The sequence below is a fragment of the Bufo bufo genome, chromosome 2, assembly GCF_905171765.1.
Source record: "Bufo bufo chromosome 2, aBufBuf1.1, whole genome shotgun sequence".
Taxonomy (NCBI): Eukaryota; Metazoa; Chordata; class Amphibia; order Anura; family Bufonidae; genus Bufo; species Bufo bufo.
Window position 1 is genome coordinate 541,329,178 of NC_053390.1, and position 25,720 is coordinate 541,354,897.

The following is a 25,720-nucleotide window of genomic DNA, read 5'->3' on the forward strand; positions in this document are numbered from 1 at the left end:
CGTACTTATTTAAAGTTGCTTACCGGGCTAGCACTGCGCTCCAGGTCCAATTACATGCTCCTAGTCTGGTCGCAACCCACAGCACATGTATGAGAAGGGATCTTGCTGGGGCAAGAGATTCATTCTCACGCATGTGCTTGGGGTTGCTTGTCTGGGGGTTGTTATTATACATTACGCTTATTTCATTGTTGATAACATAAATGCATGTTATTATAGGTAGGTATTACATTTAAGATTTTAATGTTTTAATGCAAAAAGCAGCTGTAAAATCAATAGCTGATAAAACATATTTGATTGAACAGTACCTTCTGGCAATAAACATCAGACCATAGCTGACTATCACAGACCTTGTACTGGAATATGTCTGGTTACTATCTTCTCTCTTCTGAGAAGATATTGCTATAGACAGAGAACATCAAGAATTAAACTACTATAACTATAATAAAGACACTTACTAATGTATCGTGATTATCCATGTTGCTTCCTTTGCTGGCTGGATTCATTTTTCCATCACATTATACACTGCTCGTTTCCATGGTTACAGACCACCCTGCAATCCATCAGTGGTGGTCGTGCTTGCACAATATAGAAAAATGCTTTAGCCTCTCTGGTGGCCGGGACCATGGGAGCGCACATAGGCTGGTTCTTTTTCCTATTTTGTGCAAGCACGACCACCGCTGATGGATTGCAGGGTGGTCTGTAACCATGAAAATGAGCAGTGTATAATGTGATGGAAAATGAATCCAGCCAGCAAAGGAAGCAATATGGATAATAACAATATATTAGTAGGTGCCTTGTATTAACTTTCTCAACATGATAAATGCCACTTACTGAAGTGACAAAACCCCTTCAAGGGCGAGTTTACATCACCGTTTTTTTTTTTTTTTCCATTCTTCTGGTCCGTCAGAAGTACAAAAAAATACTGAAAAAAAGGAACCTGTAAAAACAACAAACGGATCCTGAGTATCGAAAATAAAAATAAAAACAGGCACTCACCAGCTGGTATGTCTATAGTAGAATGTTTATATAAAATATCACATAAAATGTAAAATACAAAATAAAATGCAATGTATCATAATATGCACTGGGGTTGGCACATATATTCTATCACATTCGCTCTGTTGCGCAAAATACAAATATTATAGCGATATATTTAGAAAAGTTGCTTCAATATGATGGATTGATAAAAAAGAAAGAAAGTGATACTGTGTATAATAAATAAGATCAAAAATCTGTGACAGAAATGTCCCGTATAAGGATTGATACCTGTGAATGAAAGGTTATTCAAAAGTGAAAAGACTGCTGAATGAGCAGCTGTAAAGAACTTGCATGTGTCTTCTTAGGTGATAATTGTGTCCATGTAAATTGATGTAGCAACTAATGTAGCGCTAATATAGAGATGTGAACCATCCGGTTTCACCAGCATACAAAGTCCGCACTCAGGGTTCAGTATATATTGAAATAGACGGGTTTTATGAATGGGGCGTCCCCCTATCCGTAAACCCTCTTACCTTGCCCTTTTAGAATGCCTGTGTGATTTATGCTGCCAATGGTCGCTGGGTCCTTTATGTCACAATGTGGGATCCGGTACTTTAAATTCACTGCTTACTGCCCTCCGGTCTCGGCGTTCCACGTGATGTCTTTGCGTGTCGCCTTCCAGGAAGTGATGTGCAGGGATCGCGTAGTCTCGCGATAGATCTAACCAGTTTCGCTTTCACTGGTATCCAGATCACCAACAATGTGCTTGTATTGACCAACGATGTATAAGTCTCTTTCCTCGGGTTAGGGTGGGTAATTTGTAGCTTGCAGGACCAGCCAGACGCGTTTCGAGGGGTCTCCCTCTTCCTCAGTGGCTAATCCTGAGTATCGGTTATGCATCCATTTAAGCCATTTCCATCTGATATCCGTTATTTTAGATGGGGAAAAAAGTACTGCACACAGTTTTTTTTAAAGGATGCATTTTTTTCCTTTATTCTGCTGACGGATCAGAGGAACGGAAGAATAAACAGTCATGTGAACTCAGCCTAACTCAATTAATCACAGAAAAATCATTACTTTGAATCGATACATTAGATTAACCTATCGATGATATCGCATAGGCTATAACTAGGGTGATTGTCGCCACATATCACCGGTATTCAATGGGGGACCCACTGGGGTCAGATTTTTTGTTTACTGCACTTAATCAAGTTTGTAGCACATGAGTTTCGTAATGTCTTGTGGATAATAAATCACACTATATGATTTGTGAATATTTCTGTATCTGTCCGTTATACAGGTGATTTGTGTCATACAGTCACCCTGATTATTGTATGTTCATGACAGCTCTATTGTACAGCCGGAAGTCTAGATAATACAAAACTATTTTTTCCCAATAGCTGTGTATTGGTAGTGGCAATAATAATGGTAGTAGCCCCTGAGTCACTCTCTAATCACTTTGCAATCTTTCCAAGATAATAAAAGGCATACAGTACTTTTCTATATTTGTTAACTCCTTCTGAGGCTGAGGCTGATGGGTATAGATCTTAGATCTGAATGGCCAGCCCATCCCAAAGTGTGGCAGGTGCCGGAGTCAATTAAACCTTTCCACAGCAGTAATGTCTTTAATGCCATAAACTAGTGGTAGATTACTGTCTGAATCCAGTGCACAGCCTTGGTGGTACTAGACCTTCTATGGTTGTCTGTTCTCAGGGGTATTATCTCAGTTAAATAGTTTTTCAGTCTCAGGAGAGGTGACTCCTGGATCATTCTTCTCTCTGGGTCTAGTTCGCTGGAGAACACACATGTAGGTCATCTCTTGTTCTGCTCAGCGAAGACTCACTAACTAATCAGGGGGTGGACCAAGTCCATAACCATAGTAACCTAACCAGGTCTGCCAGGGTTAACTATATATTGCCTATACATTGCCACTCGATATATAGGGCACAAAGAAACAAAGTGTTTTAACAACAAATCACAATGTTTAACTCTGTAACATTAAATGAACCCTTTTAGCAATAATTAACCCTTTTCAGTGGGCCTCTGGAGCACTGCACTAGTAATCCATTCATAATTTTCAGCAGAAATAATAAAGGAATGCCACAACTTAAAGTCATAAGAATAGATGCTCTAGAATTGTCATTACCAGGAGGATGCAAAATACAGTAGACATGTCAGGAGGGGTTGCAGCGCATTGAAACAAGCAGATAATCTTTACAATATTGATTATGTTGGATGATAATTGTGTAGTATAAATGCACATAGCGACAGAACGATTGCACTTAAAACACTCATCACTTGTAAAGTTTTTATGTGAATGAATAAATTCTCATTTGTCGTTACTGAATTGTAGTCACATAAAGGTACATCGTGTGATCTTTCGTCAACGTAAACAATGTAAAAAAACGGCGTTTTATGTAAATCGTTGCACAATACAGTGATTGATTAAGCGGGTAAACGATCCCTTGCAAACATATTTGTACACGATAATCTTTGCATGAAAAAAATTGTCTGTCATCAGCTTTAGGCTACATGCACACGATCATATGTGTTTTGCGGTCCGCAAATTGCCATGACATCCGTATGCCATCCAATTTTTTTGCGGAGCCATTGTAACAATGCCTAAAACGGACAAGAATAGGACATGCTCTATTTTTTTTTGCGGGGCTGCGGAACGGACATACTGATGCGGACAGCACACTGTGTGCTGTCCGCATTTTTTGCGGACCCATTGAAATGAATAGGTCTGCATCCTTTCCGCAAAAAAAAACAACTAACGGACACGGAAACAAACAACGTTCGTGTGCATGTAGCCTTATGTCGCTAAAAGTGATTATGTAATTAATCACATAAACAATTATCTAAATGTACCTTCACTTATAATAGGTAAGAGGGTGCTCTTATATATGACAAGCAGTATATTGCATATTTTAGAGGTGCAATGCTTGTATAATATAATAGAGGTTACTACCCATTATATGACGAATTTGTTTTCTGCACGACATGCACTGATAAAAAAATGCTGAAAAGCTAAAAACTCTAAAATAGGTCATAAAATCCATCATGGCAAATACAAATGTAACTCCAGTACATACAATGTTCCTGTAATTCTTCTGTCGGTACGATGGTCTCTATTGCCCTCTAGTGAATGATAAGTTTAAAAAATGGCAACAATCTGCAATGTTTTGTGTAAAAATGACCCTTAAAGCCTCAGGTAAGTAGGATTTTGATGGTTGACCCATTTCTGACAGTATATGAGACAAGTCACACAGTTATTAAACACTATGCACTATTTTTTACTGAACGAACACAGATTTTTCTTTGATATTTCTGTCAGGATGAAAAAAAGCAATTGATGACCACAAACGTCTGGCTGCGGCAGGTAAAGGAATTCTATCTTTGTACATAGACTATCTGAAGTAAACTGAGGTACAGAGTTGACTTAGACCTGTTCACATTTTGCGGTAATAGCAGCATCACTACCCCAGCAAAATATGCTGGATGCTTAAGCAGTGATTTTGTGATATGTAAAAAAAAAGCACATGAGATATTTCCATGCATTTATCTGTTTCTTGGTAGCAGCAATTAGCCCCAAACCTTTAAAAGACAAGAGGAATTTTTAAGAAAATGTGATCAGTTCTTTAACTCTGATACTAATGACGCTCAATGTTGCAACATCTTTGGGGTTTTAGTGTGGTTAAGGGGATAATAGTCATATCTCTAGTGGTATAAGGTAGTAAAAGGGTTAACTGATACATCTTTACCGCAGGGTGTATGCAACAGAGGCAGGGGCAATAGCCATGGGGGCCCCCTTAAGCTGAGATAAGTGTTTGTTTTTCGTGACGCCAGTTGCAATAAAGTGACAAGAGCACAGGGCCCCTTTTAGTGATGTAGTATATGGTATCCAGGTGTAGGGTAGCCGATAGTGTTCTACCGAGCACAATGGAGGTCAACGGGAGAACCCCAGGTATCCCCTGCTCTGAAGAGGGGAGTGTGTCGGGACTCTAGTTCAGCTTAGGAGTCCCTGCTCTGACTCCATAAATAGCTATATCCATATATGGAGTCAGTGCTTGGGGACACCGGCCAGTGATGGCTAACCTTGGCACTCCAGCTGTGGTGAAACTACGACTCCCAGCCTGCTCCATTTATTTCTATAGAGTTTTGAGAGCAACCAAGCAAGGGGGGCATCTTGGGAGTTGTAGTTTTACCACAGCTGGAGTGCCAAGGTTAGCCATCTGTTGTACATTAGAGGCAATGACCTTATCCACTCAGCTATAAAGCTGAATGCTAAACTGTGTAGTTTTTGATGTAGTGAAAATTCCTATTCAGCAGAAGACTTATTTTATATTTCTGTGCAGGTTAACATGTAGCTGTATAGTCTAGTGGTTAACGTGTACAAGTTAGGGAGTTCAAATCCCGGCTGAAACATTTCAGAAATAGAGATTCAATTTATAGATTTTCTATTTTTTTTTTAGTAATTGTAAAAAAATTATCGCACAAAATAAATGTATAATCACTAAAAAAAAATATATAAATTGTGCGGATCACAGCCCCCTGTAAGAGATCGGGTGCTGCCAGGCAGCAGGGGGCAGTCATGTACACAGTTCTTAGTATATTCTAACTTGAAGCGTCCCCATCACTATGGGAACGCCTCTGTGTTAGAATATACTGTCGGATATGAGTTTTCACGAAGTGAAAACTCAGCTCTGAAAAAGCTTTTATGCAGACGGATCTGCGATCCGTCTGTGTGAAAGTAGCCTACGGCCACGGATCATGGACGCGGATGCCAATCTTGTGTGCATCCGTGTTTTTTCACGGACCTATTGACTTGAATGGGTCCGTGAACCGTTGTCCGTCAAAAAAATAGGACAGGTCCTATTTTTTTGACGGACAGGAAACACGGATCATGGCCGCGGATGAACAACGGTGCATTTCTCCGAGTTTTCAACGGACCCATTCAAAGTCAATGGGTCCGCAGAAAATCACGGAAAACGGAACAACAGCCATGGATGCACACAACGGTCGTGTGCATGAGGCCTCACTCTCAATAAACCTTTCTCCAAATGATTTACAGGCTTTATCTTAGTTTCCAGCAGGCTTTGGCATTAACTGTGGCAGGCAAACTGCTCTCTGCTACACCTGCGGCTCTCTGGCTCTGCTGTACTTACAGGCTGGCTATATAACTCAGCTTCTTCTTTATGTTGTACTTCACTTTGTAATCTGGTCTGTCTCTAGATTTGTCCAGGGAACGTTACTCCTAGCTTTAGAGGCTTCCAGCTTCTGCCTCCATGTCCAGCTGAGCTGAATGTGCTCCAGCTGGCCTAGACAGGGCTTGTCCAACAGGGACATGAACCTGCTGCCTTCCCCTATCAGGGGGTAAACTTCAACTCAACACTAAACTCCTCCCTCCCTGCAGCAAGTGGGGAAACGCCCACCACACCACAGAGGGGGGTTAGAATGGAAAGGAAGGTGCCACCCTAGGTACCTGTAGCTCTGCCATGTTTGCCACCATCTGCTGGTAAACCAGGCACATTAAATGAGAACAAAAACAGTTGCAAAATAGGGGATGAACATTATGCAGAACCTGGAAATAAATACATAGGATAACACGTGGTTAACCATAGGAGATAGTGGAAAGGTGCAAAGGTGGTAATGCACCTCTGGGGCATTACATAGCCCCTTACTTAAAAGTCAAGCCGCCCTCGGCTTGGGCTTAGAGTGTGTATATATATATATATATATATATATATATATATATTCTCCAAGGGTACCTGGGAAAAATTTAAGTGCTGCATGAAAATACACATACATAGACTAACATATAAGACGGCTAACTAAGAGAGTTCCTGCCTGAGTAGGGTGTCTTATCGTGGTTTTCCCTCTCGCAGCGAACCAATAAACCAAATAAACTGCACTAAGTGCTCAATACTCCATGACGTGGCCATAGTCGTATATGGAGCGTGGGGGTGTCATATACTATAATCCCTCCACATGTCATGATACGCCCGCAAACAAAAGGGTGGCTTCATCCTGTATTCCCTTCCTAGCACCAAGGTCTTAAAATGCTTTACGCGTCGTCATCTTGATGACTGACCAGGTAGCTACACACATATTTCTTGGCTTGGCAACGCACAAGACCTAAGAATAAATAACCTTGGCTAAGCACAAGGCCTTAAACATATACACATTAGGAGGATGAGGCCGAGCTCTCTAATCTCTCCAGACACAAAATAGCAGCGGGTTACCCTTGACGATCTTAGATCTGCTTGTTATTTACTACTTGGTTCCCCCTGTGTAGCAATGCAATTTATCTAACACAAGGTCAAGTAAGAACTATTAGTATTTAACGTCCTCAGAGGCAGTCCATAATAAGCAAAAACGTAAGGCTCTGACTATCTGGCTAACTATGTAAAGTCCATACAAAAAGTGCATATAATTACATTGTTGTAGCCATATAAGAGAGTCCAGACAATGGGCAATATACTTGAACGTTGCTGAAAATTTAAAAGGTTAGTGCAGAAATAGTGCAAAATAGATGAGGCAAATATTTAAAGCACATATTCAATGCAATCAGGAAGTGCAATAATCTATCAAAATCACATTTGAGTCCTTTCTTCAGTCCTTCTTGGAGATAAAGTGCACTGAATAGGAGCTAAAATGCAAAAGAGTCCTTTGTAATCCATGGGAAATAACGTAATGTAATTATTTGTAATCCACATGGGGTAATAAAGTCATTTGTAATCCACATGAGGTAGCAATTAGTGTTGGGCGAGCATGCTCGGCCGAACACATTTTTTACTCGAGCATCGCGATGCTCGGCACTATATAGCACCCAATGACATGTGGTTCAGCTCAGACTTAGGGCGAGCTGCAGCAGAAGAGACAGATAGTGTAGGGAGAGGAATTGTGTGTTTTTTTAGGGAGTTTTAAGTGTTGAAAGGTGTTAGAGACTTAACAGTCCTTTTAAGGACTATTGTTTTATCTGGCTGCGAAATATATTAGCGCAATGTGCGCTAAATTGCGTGCAATTGTTTGGCTGCTGGTGTCAGCAGCGACATTACCTGCGCTACATCTTCTGTTATAACGTTAGCCACTGGTGACAGCAGCGACATTGCCTGCGCTACATCTCCTGTATAACATTAGCTGCTGGTGACAGCAGCGACATTACCTGCGCTGCATCTCCTGTATAACGTTAGCCGCTGGTGACAGCAGCGACATTGCCTGCGCTACATCTTCTGTATAACGTTAGCCGCTGGTGACAGCAGCGACATTACCAGCGCTACATCTTCTGTATAACGTTAGCCACTGGTGACAGCAGCGACATTGCCTGCGCTACATCTTCTGTATAACGTTAGCCACTGGTGACAGCAGCGACATTGCCTGCGCTACATCTCCTGTATAACATTAGCTGCTGGTGACAGCAGCGACATTACCTGCGCTACATCTCCTGTATAACATTTGCGCATCATAAATATCAGTGACATTCAGTTTAATTTTTTTCGCCGCTGGTGACAGCGACATTTCCTGCGCTACATCTACTGTATAACGTTGGCACATCCTAAATATCAGTGACATTCAGTTTAATTTTTTTGCCGCTGCTGACAGCGACATTACCTGCGCTAGATCTCCTGTATAACATTTGAGCATCCTAAATATCAGTGACATTCAGTTTAATTTATTCGCTGCTGATGACAGCGACATTACCTGCGCTACATCTCCTATAAAACGTTTGCGCATCATAAATATCAGTGACATTCAGTTAAATTTTTTCTCCGCTGGTGACAGCGACATTACCTGCGCTACATCTCCTGTATAACGTTTGAGCATCCTAAATATCTGTGACATTCAGTTTAATTTATTTGCGCATACACTTACAAAACCTGCACTACTGTACGTGTGACATACTTGCAAGCATATATACCATTTAATATGCTCAAGGCGAGCAGTAAGGGACAGGGAAGTGGCCGTGCTGCTGATGGTGCATGCAGAGGCTGTGGCCCCTGGGCGCGGTGAAACTGTGCCTGCTGCCAGAGCACAAGAAACACACTCATCCATGATACCTAGCTTCATGTCCCAGTTTGCAGGGCGGCGCAGGATACCACTCTCGACGTCACACAAGTGCGACCAGGTGATTGCAGCAGATAACGCTTCCAGTCGGTTAAGCACTACCCTGTCTTCCACAAAGTCCAGTCTCAGTAGCCAAGAGTCTGGTCAACAGATTTCTCACCTTGATCCTCCTTCCTCCCACCATGGAGAGTTTTGGAAAACAAGTAATCTCACACTCGGATATTCCGAGGAGCTCTTTTCATCACCAGCATGATCCGCCACATGGCATCAAAGCACCCTAATAGGTGGGCCGAACGCCTGGGTCCACAATCGGTGTCTGTGGGTCACACCACTGTCTCCTCTTCCCCTGTGTTACGTGCTGTCCAATACTCTGTCCAAGACGCAGACCCGGATGCCTCCCGCCCTGCACCTGGACCTTTGCAAGCACCATCAGCTAGCACATCCACTTCTATGTCCCAGCGCAGCATACAGATGTCCATACACCAGGCCTTTGAACGAAAGTGCAAATACCCAGCCACCCACTCACAGGCCATAGCACTAAATGCGCACCTTTCCAAATTGCTGGACCTGGAAATGTTGCCATTTAAGCTTGTGGACACTGAGACTTTCTGCAGCCTGATGGCGGCGGCGGTCCCTCGTTACTCGCTCCCCAGCCGCCAGACCAACGCAGTTATTAGGAAGCCCCACAACGACTGACACATGGACAAGTGCTTTTGGCCATGGACGCTACATTTCCCTGACGGCACACTGGGTGAAAGTTATGGAGGCCGGGAGCGAGTCGTACCCTGGGATGGCACAGGTGCAACCGGTGCCAAGGATTGCGGGCCCTACTTCCATCAGGATTTCCGCCACCACCTACATTAGTGGATGCAACCCCCCCTTCCCCCTTTTCCTCCTCCACTTCCACCTCTGAATTCTCATCTTGCAGCACCAGTCAGCCATCAGTCAGTAGCTGGAAGCAGTGTAGCATTGCAGTGGGGAAGCGGCAACAGGCCGTGCTGAAACTAATTTGCTTAGGTGACAAACAGTACACCGCCGCAGAGCTGTGGCAGGGTATAACAGACCAGACTGAGCCGTGGCTCTTGCCACTCAACCTACAACCGGGCATGGTTGTGTCTGATAATTGCCGTAACTTGCTGGTGGCCTTGGAGCACGGCAAGCTCACACACATACCATGCCTAGCCCACGTGTTCAACTTAGTGGTTCAGCGGTTTCTCAAAACCTACTCCAATTTGCCTGAGCTACTGGTGAAGGTGCGCCGCGTGTGTTCCCATTTCCGAAAGTCATCTACAGCTGCCGCCAGTCTGGCAACACTGCAGCAGCGCTTGCAATTGCCAGCTCACCGACTGTTGTGCGACGTGAGCACATGCTGGAACTCCACGTTCCACATGTTGGCCAGGCTTTGTGAGCAGCAGAGGGCAGTAGTGGAATACCAGCTGCAACATGGTCGTCGCCTTTCCAGTCAGCTTCCGCTCTTCATAAGCAACGAGTGGGCATGGATGTCTGACCTCTGTGAGTTTTTACGCAACTTTAAAGGAATCAACACAGATGGTGAACGGCGATGCCGCTATTATCAGCATCACCATCCCACTTCTGTGTCTACTGAAACACTCGCTGCTCACAATGATGGCAGACACTTTTCATGTGGAAGAGGTAGAAATGGGGGAAGACAGTACACAGGGTGATAGCCAGACCACCCTCAGTTCGTCTTCTCAGAGTGAATTGGATGATGATGATGATGAGAAGGAGGAGGAGTTGGAGACGGTTACCTCCGCTTCAGAGGGTAGTACCCATAGGAGGTTTATTCCATCTGTTCAACGTGGATGGGCCGAAGAGGAGGAAGAGGATGAGGAGATTGAGAGTCATCCTCCTGACGAGGACAGCGAAGTCTTGTCTGTTGGGACTCTGGCACACATGGCTGACTTCATGTTTTGTTGCCTTTCCCGTGACCCTCGCGTTATACGCATTTTGGCCAATACCGATTACTGGTTGTTCACCCTTCTCGACCCCCGCTACATAGAGAACTTCTCATCTCTCAATCCTGTGGTGGAGAGGATTAGCAAAATGGTGCAATACCAGAAGGTCCTTGTGGAAAAATTGCTCCAAAAATTTCCAGCTGACAACACTTGCAGCAAAGTACGTAGTTCCTTGGGCAACCGAGGAGGGGAGACGAGGGGAACACACAGCAGTTCCAACATCCAACAGAGGCAGGGCAACACTCTCAAAGGCCTGGGACAGTTTCATGACACCCCACCAGCACCCTCACCCTGATGCGCGGCCTAGTGTCACAAGAAAGGAAAAGTTTTGGAAGATGGTGAAGGAGTACCCAGCAGAACGTGTCAGCGTCCTCAGTGATCCCTCTGTGCCTTACAACTATTGGGTGTCCAAGCTGGACACGTGGCACGAACTGGCGCTCTACGCCTTGGAGGTGCTGGTCTGCCCTGCTGCCAGCGTTTTGTCAGAGCGGGTATTTAGTGCTGCTGGGAGCATAATAGAGTATAATATAAAGGGTATATGGTTGAATCTTCCTTTTCTCATCCTCCTCCTCCATCATATCAACATGCTTATTAGGCTGCCCTCGCTTCAAATTTTTTAGAGGGTTAGCACAGCAGCAGGCCCTCGCTCCTAATGTTTTAGAGGGTCAGCTCAGCAGCAGACCCTCACCCCTAATGTTTTAGAGGGTCACCAGCAGGCCCTCACCCATAATGTTTTAGATGTCAACTCAGCAGCAGACCATCACCCCTAATGTTTTAGATGGTCAGATCAGACCCTCACCCCTAATGTTTTAGATGGTTAGGTCAGCAGAAGACCTTTACCCCTATTTTTTTAGATGGTCAGCTCAGCAGCAGACCCTCACCCCTAATGTTTTAGATGGTCAGCTCAGCAGGAGACCCTCACCCCTAATTTTTTAGATGGTCAGATCAGCAGCAGGCCCTCGCCCCTAATGTTTTAGATGGTCAGCTCAGCAGCAGACCCTCACCCCTAATATTTTAGAAGGTCAGATCAGCAGCAGCCCCTCACCCCTAATGTTTTAGAAGGTCAGATCAGCAGCAGACGCTCACCCCTAATGTTTTACATCAAGCATGTCAAACTCAAAGGCTAACATGGGCCAAAAAAACAAAATTTAAGTTTATGTGGGCCGCATCAAAAAAAAACAAAAAAAAAACGTACATTTTCATAGAACAACATTGTTGTTTCATGACTGCTGACCCCCAACATCCCGTTGCCCAATAACACAAGTGAGACCTATATATATATACAAATATTAAACTTCACTATAAGACGCACCTAGGTTTTTGAGGATCAAAATAAGAAAAAAATATTTTTAACCAAAAGTTGTGCTTTTGGTGGGCTTTGAATTAATGGTGGTCTGTGCATGACACTATTATGGGGGATCTGTGGATGACGCACTGTCATGTGGGGGACCTGTGGATGGCACTGTTATGGGGGATCTGTGGATGGCACTGTTATGGGGGATCTGTGGATGGCGCTGTTATGGGGGATCTGTGGATGGGGCTGTTATGGGGGATTTGTGGATGGCACTGTTATGGGGATCTGTGGATGGCACTGTTATGGGGGATCTGTGGATGGCACTGTTATGGGGATCTGTGGATGGCACTGTTATGGGGATCTGTGGATGGTACTGCTATGGGGTGGGATATCTGTGGATGGCATTGTTATGGGGTGGGGGGATCTGTGGATGGCATTGTTATGGGGTGGGGGATCTGTGGATGGTGCTGTTATGGGGGATCTGTGGATGGCATTGTTATGAGGTGGGGGATCTGTGGATGGAACTGTTATGGGGGGGATCTGTGGATGACACTGCTATATGTCATCCACAGATCCCCCTCATAACAGTGTCCCCCAATACACCGGCCCTCTGCTCACCGAAGTATTTATAAACGTGAATCCTTATCCTGTTATTAAGTTGAACTAATGCTGCGCTCTCCCATGTTCCCCTGTATCCCCACAGCACTTACGAACACGCTTCCATAGCAGGCAGAGCGGACGGCACCAGTAACGTCACTCACTGACGTCGCGCGTCTGCTCCGCCTGCTTCATTCATAAAGTGGGCGGAGCAGGCGCCAGTGAGTGACGTTACTGCTGCCGTCCGCTCTGCCTGCTATTGAAGCTTAAGTAAGTGCTATGGGGATACAGGGGAACATGGGAACATGGGAGAGGTTAGCGTTAGTTCAACTTAATTACAGGATAAGGATTCACGTTTATAAATACTTTGGTGAGCGGCGGGCCCGGTGTAAGAGTACAGTGACTGCACCGGGCCCCGCCCCTAGTTACGGACTCCAGCCCCTCCTCTCTCCCGGCTCATACATAGCAGTCTGCGATGCTGCATCTTTGCCGGGCTGCAAAGATATTCATTGCGGGCCGCATGTTTGACACCCATGTTTTACATGGTCAGATCAGCAGCAGACCCTCACCCCTTATTTTTTAGATGGTCAGCTCAGCAGCACAGCCTCACCCCTAATTTTTTAGATAGTCAGATCAGCAGCAGGCTCTCCCCCTAATGTTTTAGATTGTCAGCTCAGCAGCAGACCATCACCCCTAATGTTTTAGATGGTCAGATCAGCAGCAGGCCCTCACCCCTAATGTTTTAGATTGTCAGATCAGCAGCAGGCCCTCGCCCCTAATGTTTTACAGGGTCACCAGCAGGCCCTTGCTCCTAATGTTTTTGAGGGTCACCAGCAGGCCATCAATCATAATTTTTCAAGGGTGTGTATGATACCCTTCTTTATGTGTAATAAAGGGTGTATTGGAGTGCCGGTTCCTTGTAATTTTTGGCAGCCCTTTCACTTAGTGCATAGGCTTTATGAGTGTAGGAGTCCCACTACCTGAACAATTGTACCACAATGTGAATGAGGCCCTCCTTTACGTGATATACAGGTTGTATCGTAGTGCCTCTTCCTTGTAAGTTTTGGCAGCACTTGCACTTTTTATACAAGCAAATAAACAGGAAAGAATGTTTCCTAACAATTTTTCCTCTAAAATCGATTTTATCTTCGGTTTGGTGCATATTATTATCAGTCTGTAAAAGTGGCGTACTACTCGAACATGGTTCCCAGCAGCGATCTGGGAGTCCAAGATGCATCCAGACATCCTCCCCATGCTGTTTCCGAACCATTTCAGTGGAGTTTCCATCAATTTCTGACCTTTTCCTATGAACCAGACACCCTCCCCTCTTCAGAGCCCCCTGCTCTCTCGATTTTTCCAGGGTAAACTCCAACTCAACTCAACTCTAAACTAAACTCCTCCCTCCCTGCAGCAAGTGGGGAAACACCCACCACACCACAGAAGGGGGCTAGAATGGAAAGGAAGGTTCCACCCTAGGTACCTGTAGATCTGCCATGTTTGCCGCCATCTGCTGGTAAACCAGGAACATTACATGAGAACACAAACAGTTGCAAAATTGGAGATGCACATTATGCAGGACCTGGAAATAAATACATAGGATGACACGTGGTTAACCATAGAAGATAGTGGCAATGTGCAAAGGTGGTAATGCACCTCTGGGGCGTTACACGTACACCGCACTTCCTGAGGAGGTACACATGACTGCCCTAACATCCAGCAATATTTCATTGCTGGTTGCTAAAGCACTGAAACTACACTTTCAACTGTATCGCCATCTTAAGGACAATGATACAGTTGGATAATGCAGCAGGTCACTGACATCATCACAAACTCTGAGCCAGGACGTAAGCAGATCAGGATGTAGGGCAGAAGAGGCCCATGTCCTACACCGTATCGATGACAGCAGCCATTTTTGGGTGAGCATTGTTATTACTGGATTTATTATGGGGGATTTATTACTACTGGGGGGCCCTATGGTGGGCTTTATTACTTCTGAGGCACTATAGGAGCATAAGTACTAGTGGGAGCACTATAGGTGGACATTATTACTTCTGGGGACACTATGGGAGGGCCATTATTACTATTGAGTGGCACTGTGGTGGGTTTATTACTACCTATACTACTGACAGCATTATCATGGGCATTGCTATTACTGGGAGCACTATAGATGGAATTGTTGAAACTGGGGTGCACTAAGGTATGATTATTACTACTGGGGGACTGTGGGAACAGTATTAATACTTTTGGCACTAAGGGAGCATTATTACTACTGGAGGCATTATTATTAGGACACTATAGAGGGCACTATTACTAAATGAGGACAATCTGGGGGGGGGGGGGGGATTATTTCTAATGGTGGGACTGTTGGATGTATTTTTACTGTGGGGGGTACCCTGGCACAGTATAAGCTTGGCACAATTATTTTTGGGGGACACTATGTGTGTGACAATATTACTCATGCACGACTTTTGTCTCCACTTCAGAAATCTTCCTCTTAATGGAAACCTAACGGACCCCTTTATAGTCTATGGGGTCCATAGGCTCTGTTCAGCTCAGTTATGTGCCGAATCCGTCCTTTCCGTTCTCCTGCTCCTATAGCAGAGCAGGAGAACGGAAAGGCTGAACGCTGATGTGAACTCAGCCTTAAACATCTGAAACAGTTAAAAGTGATACATATGCAAAAATAGAAGAAATCAGTAAAGAGACAAATACTTTTATATGATTTACTATACAACAAAACTTTGATGCTTAAAAAATTTTGAGGAATTTATGTAAAAACTACTGAATCAACCAACCAGGTCCCAATTTTCATTTTCCTAATGCAGGTTGGTGTATGGAGACAGCAGGCATGTTGTCAGTTTATAAGCATACACTAGAATATGGTATTTGAATGTATGTGCTGCCAATTTTTAAATTGTACTCAAGGATGTTATGAATCCTTATTACCCTGTCGCTTATGTTTATTATGTTTGTCTTTGCCATAGGAATGGGTGGATTTAAAATTGCAATGGAATCCTAAAGATTATGGAGGAATTACTTATATCAGAGTACCTTCCGAATCCTTGTGGCTTCCTGATATTGTCCTATTTGAAAAGTAAGAATACATAATATGATATAACACATTAGTGTATTCAGTGTATCAGGAGTACAAGAAGTCTTATAAGGAGAGGCAAGGCACATAGCTCACTTTCTCTCTCTCATGCTATTATTAGTGTCATCTGAGTATCATATCAACAGTTCTGTGTTAACCAAGACTTCATTAGAGCAGGATCTAGGGTTCTGATATCAGACAGCTTCAAAATGAGTGCAGAGTGTGGGCAGGTAGCTTAGAAATCAAGTAGGATGCTTGACTGTATAGCTATAGATATAGTTAGGGGTATTGTGATCCTGCTGTATAGACCACTAGTAAGATCACATCTGGAATACCGTGTCCAGTTCTGGAGATCTCACCTACAATTTTTTTTTAGAAAAAATGGAACGGGTACAAAAGCAGACTGCAAAAATGGTGGAGGGTCTAAAGCATAAAACATATAATGGGAATCTTAAAGGAGTTATCCAGGAATAATGTAAAGAAATAAAAATCTGACATAATATGGTTAATTTTTTTTCTAAGAAAGCTAGAACCAGCCCTGCACCTCACATGGATCCAGAGATCTCCCTATTCATTTCCCCAATTGCTCTGCTAGATTTATTTTAAGTTAGGAGGTGTGTCCTTTCTCATGGGGCATGTCTAACAGTAGATATGGTGGCACTTGATGGATGGAATTGAACATGTGTGACCACCTCAGCAATGTGGACAGAGAAATAATGAATAAAACAAACAGCAGGTGGTGCTATACTGATCTATTTTATTGAATACCTCACTGGCTATACAAAAATTTTAATTACCTGCAATTAGAAAAGTATTCAGATCCAGGTGCTGGTTTAAAAAAATTTGAATCTTTTTTTGTGAGACAAACCCTTTTTTACTTAATCCAATATATCTAGCCTTGCTGAGCTGTTTTCAGAACTCTATTTTCAATAGAAATTAATCTGTATAGCCTTGAGAAAAGAAGGGAAAGGGGAACACGATCCAAACCTTTAAGAATGTTAATGGCATAAATAAGTTTCTGGAGGAAAGTGTTTTTAATAAAATACTAAACACAAGAACAAAGGGGGCACAATCTAAAATTAGTTGGGTGGAAGATCGGGACCAATATCAGGATTATTATTACATTGAAAGGGAAGTTGGGGCTTGGAAGAAACTCCCATCAGATGTGGTTGGGAAATCTACAGAAGGTAAATTTGAACATGCCTGGGAGAAATACATATCCATCCTAAGAGAAACAGAATTAAGGACGGACTAGATGGACCTGGGGGTCTTTTTCTATAGTCAATTTTCGAAAAATACATGTGTCCCCTACTAAAGCAGATCAACTAATTACAGTAGTATACTGTACAGAGCTCCTGCAAGAACCAAGATTGGTCACTGACAACAGAGGACCTCTAGGATGCAGGTACTCTGACTTCTACAGCAAATATTGAAAGTCCTCGTCATAGAGGCAGTGTTCCTAGTGTATTATGCCTGACCTTAGTAATGTAGTGTGATGCCTAGCACACCTAACATGGTTAGACTGGTTACTTAGATAAGCTGCATTTAAGGTGAGATTGAACCCTTTTTATATGTCCAAATCTTATTTGTGAATGGTTGTAAATTACAATATCAGTACGATTTTGTGTCTTTACATCACCTATTATTGAATCTGCCACCTTAGCCTGCAGTAATTGTTGGTTTGACTGTTTTTCAGTGCAGATGGGCGTTTTGAGGGATCTTTGATGACAAAAGCAATAATAAGATATGACGGGACAGTAATATGGACTCCACCAGCAAGCTATAAAAGCTCCTGCACTATGGATGTCACTTTTTTTCCATTTGACCGCCAGAACTGCTCAATGAAATTTGGATCATGGACTTATGATGGGAACATGGTTGATCTCATTCTTTTAGATGCAAATGTAGACAGAAAGGATTTTTTTGATAATGGAGAATGGGATATCTTAAATGCCACTGGTCTAAAAGGGATGAGGAAAGACGGGCTTTACTCTTACCCTTACATAACCTATTCTTTTGTTTTGAGGCGTTTGCCACTGTTCTATACACTATTCCTTATCGTCCCTTGCTTGGGACTGTCTTTCCTCACGGTCCTTGTGTTCTACCTTCCTTCTGATGAAGGAGAAAAGTTGTCCCTCTCCACATCTGTCTTGGTATCACTTACAGTGTTTCTTCTTGTTATTGAAGAGATCATTCCATCCTCTTCTAAGGTCATTCCCTTGATAGGAGAATATCTCTTATTTATCATGATATTTGTGACACTGTCTATCATTGTCACCGTGTTTGTTATTAACGTCCACCACCGGTCCTCTGCAACGTACCATCCAATGGCCCCATGGGTAAAAGGACTTTTTTTGCAGAAGCTTCCGAGACTGTTATGTATGAAAGGGCATGTTGATCGATTCTCCTTTTTGGATTCTGAAAATACTGCTCCGGCCTCCAAAGGAAAAATATCTGGTAAAAGGAAACACATTCAAGCAAATGATGGAGAAAAAATTCTAATTGCTTTCTTGGAAAAGGCGTCTGATTCTATTAAATATATTTCAACTCATGTCAAAAAGGAACATTTTATTAGACAGGTAAGTGTCAGTAATCCATGAAACCATGCTGGGATTGAGGCTTTCTTGTTTTATGTAAAAGAATCTTTAAAGGGTATTCCAATAGGATAGGGGATAACTATTAGATCGATGGGCCTCCTACCATTGGGATCATGACAATAGGGACCTTGTACTCCACACCCCGAAATGAATGGAGTAGCAGATTGGGCATGCAAACTGCCACTCCATTCATTTCTATGTGAGTTTCGCTCAGCAAATTTCAGAACTCCCGTAGAGATGAATGGAGTGGCACTGCACATGCTCAAGCTGCCCCTCCGTTCATTTTGGGAAACTCTGAGGGGTATGGGGTCTCCTTTCTTGTAACCATAGGGGTCCCAGCAGTAGGACCCCGCCCCACCAATCTGATAATTACCCCCTATCCAGTGGATAAGGGATCATTTTTACAACCAGAATATTCTTTTAATCAGTGTAATATTAAATGTACATTTTCTAATATGATACTTTATTATAAGCGCTAAATTGCTAACATCGATTTTAAAATGTAACTAAAGTTGATGGGGAAAAGAAGTCACAATTTTTTTTAATTTTTTTTTCTTAACAAAGTATGTTCTGCTGGGGACAGTGTGAGGATCAATCCAGCTTCCCCCAATGCTGTGATCTGCTGTTATTGACTTCTAGCTACCTCAGTGTGCTGCTTCTGCATCCTGCAGTTCTCCGCATTCCTGGGGACATATCCAAATAAAGGCAGTCTGCCAGTACTATACTAATCTAGACTTCCTTTTCTTTTTTTTTTTTATTCAACAACTTTATTAGTATACAAGGAAGTGACAGAAAGAAAAAAACAAAAGAAATGATCATTAACATTTGATATAATTTAAACTGACTCCCTTTTATCCCCCAGTCCCATGTTTTCTCCTCCCACCCCCCACCCCCCTTGCGATGCGTCCAGTGTCCTCCCCCCCCCCCCCCCCCCCGAGAGAGGAAAAGAGAGAGAGAGAGAGAGAAAAAAAAAAAAAAAGAGAGGAAGCCTATCAAAGCCTCCAAGCCTCCCATATCTTATTCCATTTTTCTAATCCACCTCTCTGCTTATACAAGATCCGTTCATAATTTTTAATCTTGATAACCAAATTTATGCAGTTATTTAATTTCGGGGGATGGCGTGCAAACCAATTTCAACTGATCAATAGTCTGGCCAGTAGTAGTACTCTACCTAATAGAATCTTTTGATATTTATAAATAGTTCATGAAGACAAATCGTTAAGTAGAAACAATTGTGGGTCAAGAGATATGCATATTTTTAACTTGTGGGTGAGAAGATTTTTAATGCCCTTCCAGTATGCTGACAGACCTGGACAAAGCCACATCATATGGAGATAATCCGCTCCTATATTATCACAGCGAGGGCAATTAGAGGTATCTCTTAATCCACATCTGTTTAACCAAACGGGGGTAACATAAAGTCTATGATAGATGTTAAACTGTGTTAGAACGTGATTGAAATTATGAGAAAGTACGTCAAGGTTAGTAAAAATACTTCCCCATCCCACCGACTTTATATTTGGGCAGTCCACCTCCCAGGCCCTTTGACCTGGTGATTGTGTGTCAGAAAAACGTGACTTAATCAGTAATTTATATATATTTGAAATCTTCATTTTTAGTGATGTCTTCCCTAACCATTGATTTAGTGGTGACAACGTATCTATTTCCAATCGTGATTTATCTTCCAAGCTAAAAAGTGCCGAACGAAGCTGAAAATACCTAAACCATGAGAGGTTCTGTACACTATGTGATAGTTCCGCAAATGTCTTGATTTCTTTATTCTTGACAACCTGTGCCAGGTATAAAATCCCCTTCTTTTGCCAAAATTGATCGGTTGCTATACTATCCAAAGACTGTAAGTGTTTATTATGCCAAAGAGACGTGAAATTAAGTGATCCCTTTACCCCCAACCATCCTCTAGTAATAGCCCACATTTTAAAAAGTGATTTTGTGGTTTCTTTATAACCCCGGTCCCCATCAACCATTAACCCAGACTCTAGGAACGTAAAAATTTTGTTATGCGTAGAGGCACTTATTAGGTCAGTCAAAGATACACTGTTTACCCACTCGTTGCACATCCATAATTGAGCTGCGACGAAATAGCCTTTGAGGTATGGAGATTTAAGCCCCCACACTCCAGATGCTTATATAAAAATTCTATTTTTAGTCTCACTCTTTTCCTTCCCCAAACTTCAACCTTAGGGGATATCATCATGCCCAGATATTGGAAGGTATCAACAACTTCTAGCTGGTTTAACAGGGGCTCTTTTTGCGGCAGATGGTCTAATGGCATCAGAGTTGTCTTTGACCAGTTTATGTCTAAACCTGATACCTCACCAAATAATTTAACCGATTGAATAATTCTTGGGGCATTTATTTCTGTATCCTCTATAAAAAATAGGACATCGTCCGCATATAAGGAAATGCGATCTTCCTCTCTTAATGTTCCGAACCCTTTAATTTGAGGATCTTGCCTAATAGCCAACGCCAAAGGCTCGATGTATATATTGAATAAGAGAGGAGATAAGGGACAGCCCTGCCGGGTACCTCGCTCTAAGTCAAAGCTAGCAGTAATGCTCCCATTAAGGCTCAGCCTAGCTATGGGATGTCTATACAAAGCTTTAATAATATTTATAAATCTCTCCCCTAAAGCCCATCCTGAGCAGCAACTTCCAGAGGAATCGCCACTCCACCCTGTCAAAGGCCTTAGAGGCATCTAAGTGTAGTGTACGGGGACTGTAATGCCCGTCACTACAAAAGGGTCACTTGGTGTGCTGTCGTCCCCCCCTTACTTATGGGGAAGTTGGTATATGTCATCTTTATAAAATGTCATGTAATGTAATGCTATGTTTTCCCTGTTACTGTGAAACTTGCATGTACAGGCCTGCTAGGGGTGTCATTCCAGCTCCTGGTCATTAGAGGGAGCTAGGGAGCCCTAGTTTATATAAGGCCCAGTCAAGGAAGGGAAAGTCAGTCTAGTCTAGTCCAGAGTCTAGTCTAGTTCAGAGTCTAGTCTAACCAGAGATTAGACGATGTCAGAGACCAGTCCAGGCCGGAAGCCTGCGTGCCAGGAGAGGGTATTGAAGTCCCTGTAACCGGGTTCCAAATCCAAGTCAGAAGGTTCCCCTCCTGAGATCCCATATGCAGAAGCAGGAATATCTGATTTCCAGAGCCTGAGGAAGCTGAGAGGGACAGAGGCAAGCCAAGGAAAGCAAGAGGTACTCAAGACAACAGAGGAGGTACTTTAATAGATAAAACCAAGGATATACGCCAGAGCTAGGGCATTGGACCTTGGAGAAGAATTTCTAGATTCCAGGATCAGACAGGAATAGAGTGCAAGCTGCCTGTACTGCAAGTCCTGTGTTTCACACTCTGAAGTCACCTTGCTACACCTGTATTGCCTGCATCAACCGTATTGAAAGATCGACTGTATGCAAAGGAACTGTGTTTCCGTTATTGTCCCTGTATGCCTGATAACTACTAAAGTTGGAGTTCTGCTTTAACATCACGTGTTCCTCAGTTATTCCTGCTAGCAGCAAACGGCGTGCCACCGTTTAATTGGCACTGGCGTCACGAACATTTCCTAATCATCCCCTACCCTTGCAGAGAGTCAGCGTCTCAGGTTAGTGTCCATTGCACTACAACACCCAGGAACATTTCTAAAACACAACTTGAGTACGCTGCATAAGGACAGGATGGAGCGATCAGATCCCCCAGGAGCCTGTAAGTTTGCAAAGAGATGATGAAGGTTATGATGCGTACCCTTCTTTGGCATGAAACCGTTCTGATCTGGATGGACGATGGAAGAGATGACCCCAGAAAGTCTTGACGCCAAAATCCTTGCAAGGAGTTTTACATCGGTGTTCAATAATGAGATTGGTCTATACGATCCCATATCTATGGGGTCCTTCCCTTTTTTCAGAACTAAAATTATTAACCCTTCCATCATTGAGCCAGGAAGGTTCCCTTCTACCACCGATTCAGTCAGCACCTCCAGAAGTTTAGGTAAAATTACCTCCTTGTATTTACTATAAAATTCATATGGAAGTCCGTCTGAGCCGGGGGTAGAGTTGGACGAGCATACTTTAATTGCCCCTTCAAGCTCGTGCATCGAAAGATCAGCCTCAAGTGCCTTCTTTTGGGCCGCATTGATAGTGGGGAAGACAATATTATCCAAATAGGAGTCCATCCTTTCCTCCGTGATCCTACCATCGGCTCTATAAATGTCTGAAAAGTAGTCCCGGAAAGCCTCCTCAATGGAAGCTTGGTCCGTCACGGTCCTTCCATTGGGCAACCGAATATTATCTATATTCTTTTTAGGGTCCTGACTCGTGATCACTCTAGAGAGGAGTTTCCCTGGTCGCCCTGACTCGGTGAAATATTTTTGGCCCTTGAAGAATAGAGTATGTTGCGCCATTTCCAGCAAAAAGTTAGAATATGCTTCTGTGGTCTTCTGCATTGTTTCCCTGTTTTCCTCTGAGCTATTCATGTAGAAGATTTGTGTTGCTACAGAGGCTTGTTTTAAAAAAATTTCCTTGCTTTCCCCATATTCCTTTCTTAGGTTTGCAATGCTACTAACCATTATTCCCCTCATATATGCCTTAAGAGTATCCCATACTACCTGAATCCTGGTTGACCCATAATTGGCCTCCCAAAATTGATCGATTTCCCTTTGTATTGTGTCATGGTTCTTCAATATTGACAACCAATAGGGATTCAATCTGAAAGGAAGCCTCACTATTTGTTTGTCCTGGGTCAAGCAAAACTCAAGGAGCAGTGGTAAATGGTCCGAAAATGACCTAGTTTCATACTTCAGCCGCTTTACATACCGTAAATATTTCCTATTAATCAGGGCATAATCAATTCTGGACATAGATTTCCCTCGTTTACTAATGCATGAAAAAAAACTTTTCCCCCGACCCAGACTTCCCCAGATATCTTCAAACCCGGCCTCAGAACAAAACCGTGCGAGGGGAGACCCCTGGGCGGAGGCCTCTCCTTCGATACCCATAGACCCTATCTGCTGCAGGATTCATTACACAATTGAAATCCCCAATAATCAATGTAGGGCATTCCGACCATTTGTCCATAAATTCCAACAGGGACTTAAGTACCACGAAGGAAAAAGGAGGTGGAATATAGACAAATGCCAGAATACACATCTTCCCCGCCAGCCTGCAGTATAGAAATACATATCTCCCCTGTTGGTCAACAGATGACGCCTCGCACAAGAAGTCAATCGCTTTATGGACAAAGACCGTCACTCCCCTGGAGTGGCTGGAAAAAGTAGAATGATACGTGTGCGCAGCTCATCCCCTGGTGGCCAACCTGGAGGTATCCCTAGTAAGATGTGTTTCAGTAAGGGATACAATTGCTGGGAGATGTTTACGCATCCAGTCAAAAACCGCTTGTCTCTTTCTATTATCTCCCAAACCCCTAACATTCCAGGTGATAATTCTGATAGCCATTACACATAGAGGTTAAAAAATAAATAAATACATTTTCCTAATTCTCTCCCCTCTCTCTCCCCGAGACGCACCGCAGCCCAACCCACCCCATTCCCGCCTCCCCACCAAACCAACTAGTAATCCACCACAATGCAGCAGATCTCTTACCTATGACCATCCCTCCCCCCCACCCCACCGCTCGACACCTCCCCGCTATATGACCGAAGAAAGAAAAAAAAAAATTGTCTAAATTTACATATTATTTTGTTCAAGCTAGTCCGCGGCTCTATCCGGCGTATCAAAAAAGAGGGTTGAGCCATTAGAGATTATCCGTAGTTTAGCCAGGAAGATAAGTGAATATTTGATGCCCCTTTCTCTCAGGGTCTTTTTCACGGTGCTAAACAAACGTCTCCTTTCTTGAACTTCTTTTGAAAAGTCTGCGAAAAAAGCCAGTCTGTTTCCATCATATATCACGGGGGGACTTTCCCTCGCCCTTCTTAGTACCATGTCTCTATCTCTTGAAGTGAGCATTTTAGCAAGAAATGTCTGTGGTTGTCTCCCCGGGATAATTTTACCACCTGGAACCCGATGTGCTCTTTCTACTAAAAATTGGGGTGAGAAATGTTCCCTCCCAAAATTTTCCGCCAGTAACGTTTGTATAAATTGAGCAGGATTATTCTCTTCCGCACCCTCTGGGATCCCCAGAATTTTTACATTATATCTCCGCGATCTATCCTCTAAGTCCAGAACCTTTCTTTTAAGGAAATTAACATCTAACTTCAGAGTGGACATCTCTAGGTTGATTTTTTGGCAATCATTCTGTATAGTGACAATCGTACTTTCCACCTTATCAACTCTTTCCCGGATTTTAGAAAGATCGTCTCTGATCAGACTCACATCGACTTGAATGGCCCCAAGTTGAACTGCAATGGCCTGTATTAGGTCCCCGTTTTGTTCAACCGCCATTAATATCTCTTTCGATGGGGAGGGGTTAATGTCAAGCACATCTTCTTTCTCTATACCCTCCTCCCTTTGATGGTAGAGGGGATCTTTTTGTGGGTCCGATTCGGTCACTTCCGGATTATCAGGCTTTTTAGTGCCACTGCCAATATCCCTTTGTGTGCCTCTCGTGTTGACCCTTGGGGACTTTAGGAATTGATCTATTTTTGGTCCCTCATAGCTTTTAGGGGCCGATTTCTGGCCCGATAGATCCGTGGATCGCATACTGGCTTTTGGTGCCATTTTTATTTATCTTTTCCCCTCCCCCTTTCCTTCCTTTCTGCTGAATTAACTATCTCGTTTCTCCCTTTAATTTCTTTTTCGTCCTCTTTTTTTTTTTTTTTTCCTCTCCTTCTTGCTCACTCTATTTATTTTAAGTATGCATAAGTGTCCCCTGAATGGTTAGGAGAATAATTAGCTGGTCAGTTCAGTGGAGTGGATAAGTGTCCCTTGGCTGGTTAGGAGCGTGGTTAGCTAGTTAATTCAAATAGGGTGCATACATTATCCTTTGGATGGTTCAGGGAACAGTTAGCTGGTTAGATGGTTAGTTCAATATACAGAAAAATACGATACAGGAACAGTCTCACCGCTCTTCGCCCCCAGTCCGCCCGGCTGGAGGGCAGAGAAGAAAAGCCGCCAAAAGGACCGACAGGACCCAGGGAGCCAAAGGACCA

The 25,720-nt window shown here is 43.2% G+C and overlaps 1 protein-coding gene across 2 annotated transcripts in view; it reads left to right on the plus strand.

The window, feature by feature from the left end:
• Positions 1 to 25,720, plus strand: part of CHRNB3 (cholinergic receptor nicotinic beta 3 subunit) — a 58,605-nt gene that overhangs the window by 18,282 nt on the left and 14,603 nt on the right. For both annotated transcript variants that reach the window (XM_040420474.1, XM_040420475.1), the window contains exons 3-5: positions 4,316 to 4,360; positions 15,897 to 16,006; positions 17,700 to 18,582. In XM_040420474.1, the coding sequence (XP_040276408.1) occupies positions 4,316 to 4,360; positions 15,897 to 16,006; positions 17,700 to 18,582 (1,038 nt within the window). The remainder of the gene's footprint in view (positions 1 to 4,315; positions 4,361 to 15,896; positions 16,007 to 17,699; positions 18,583 to 25,720) is intronic.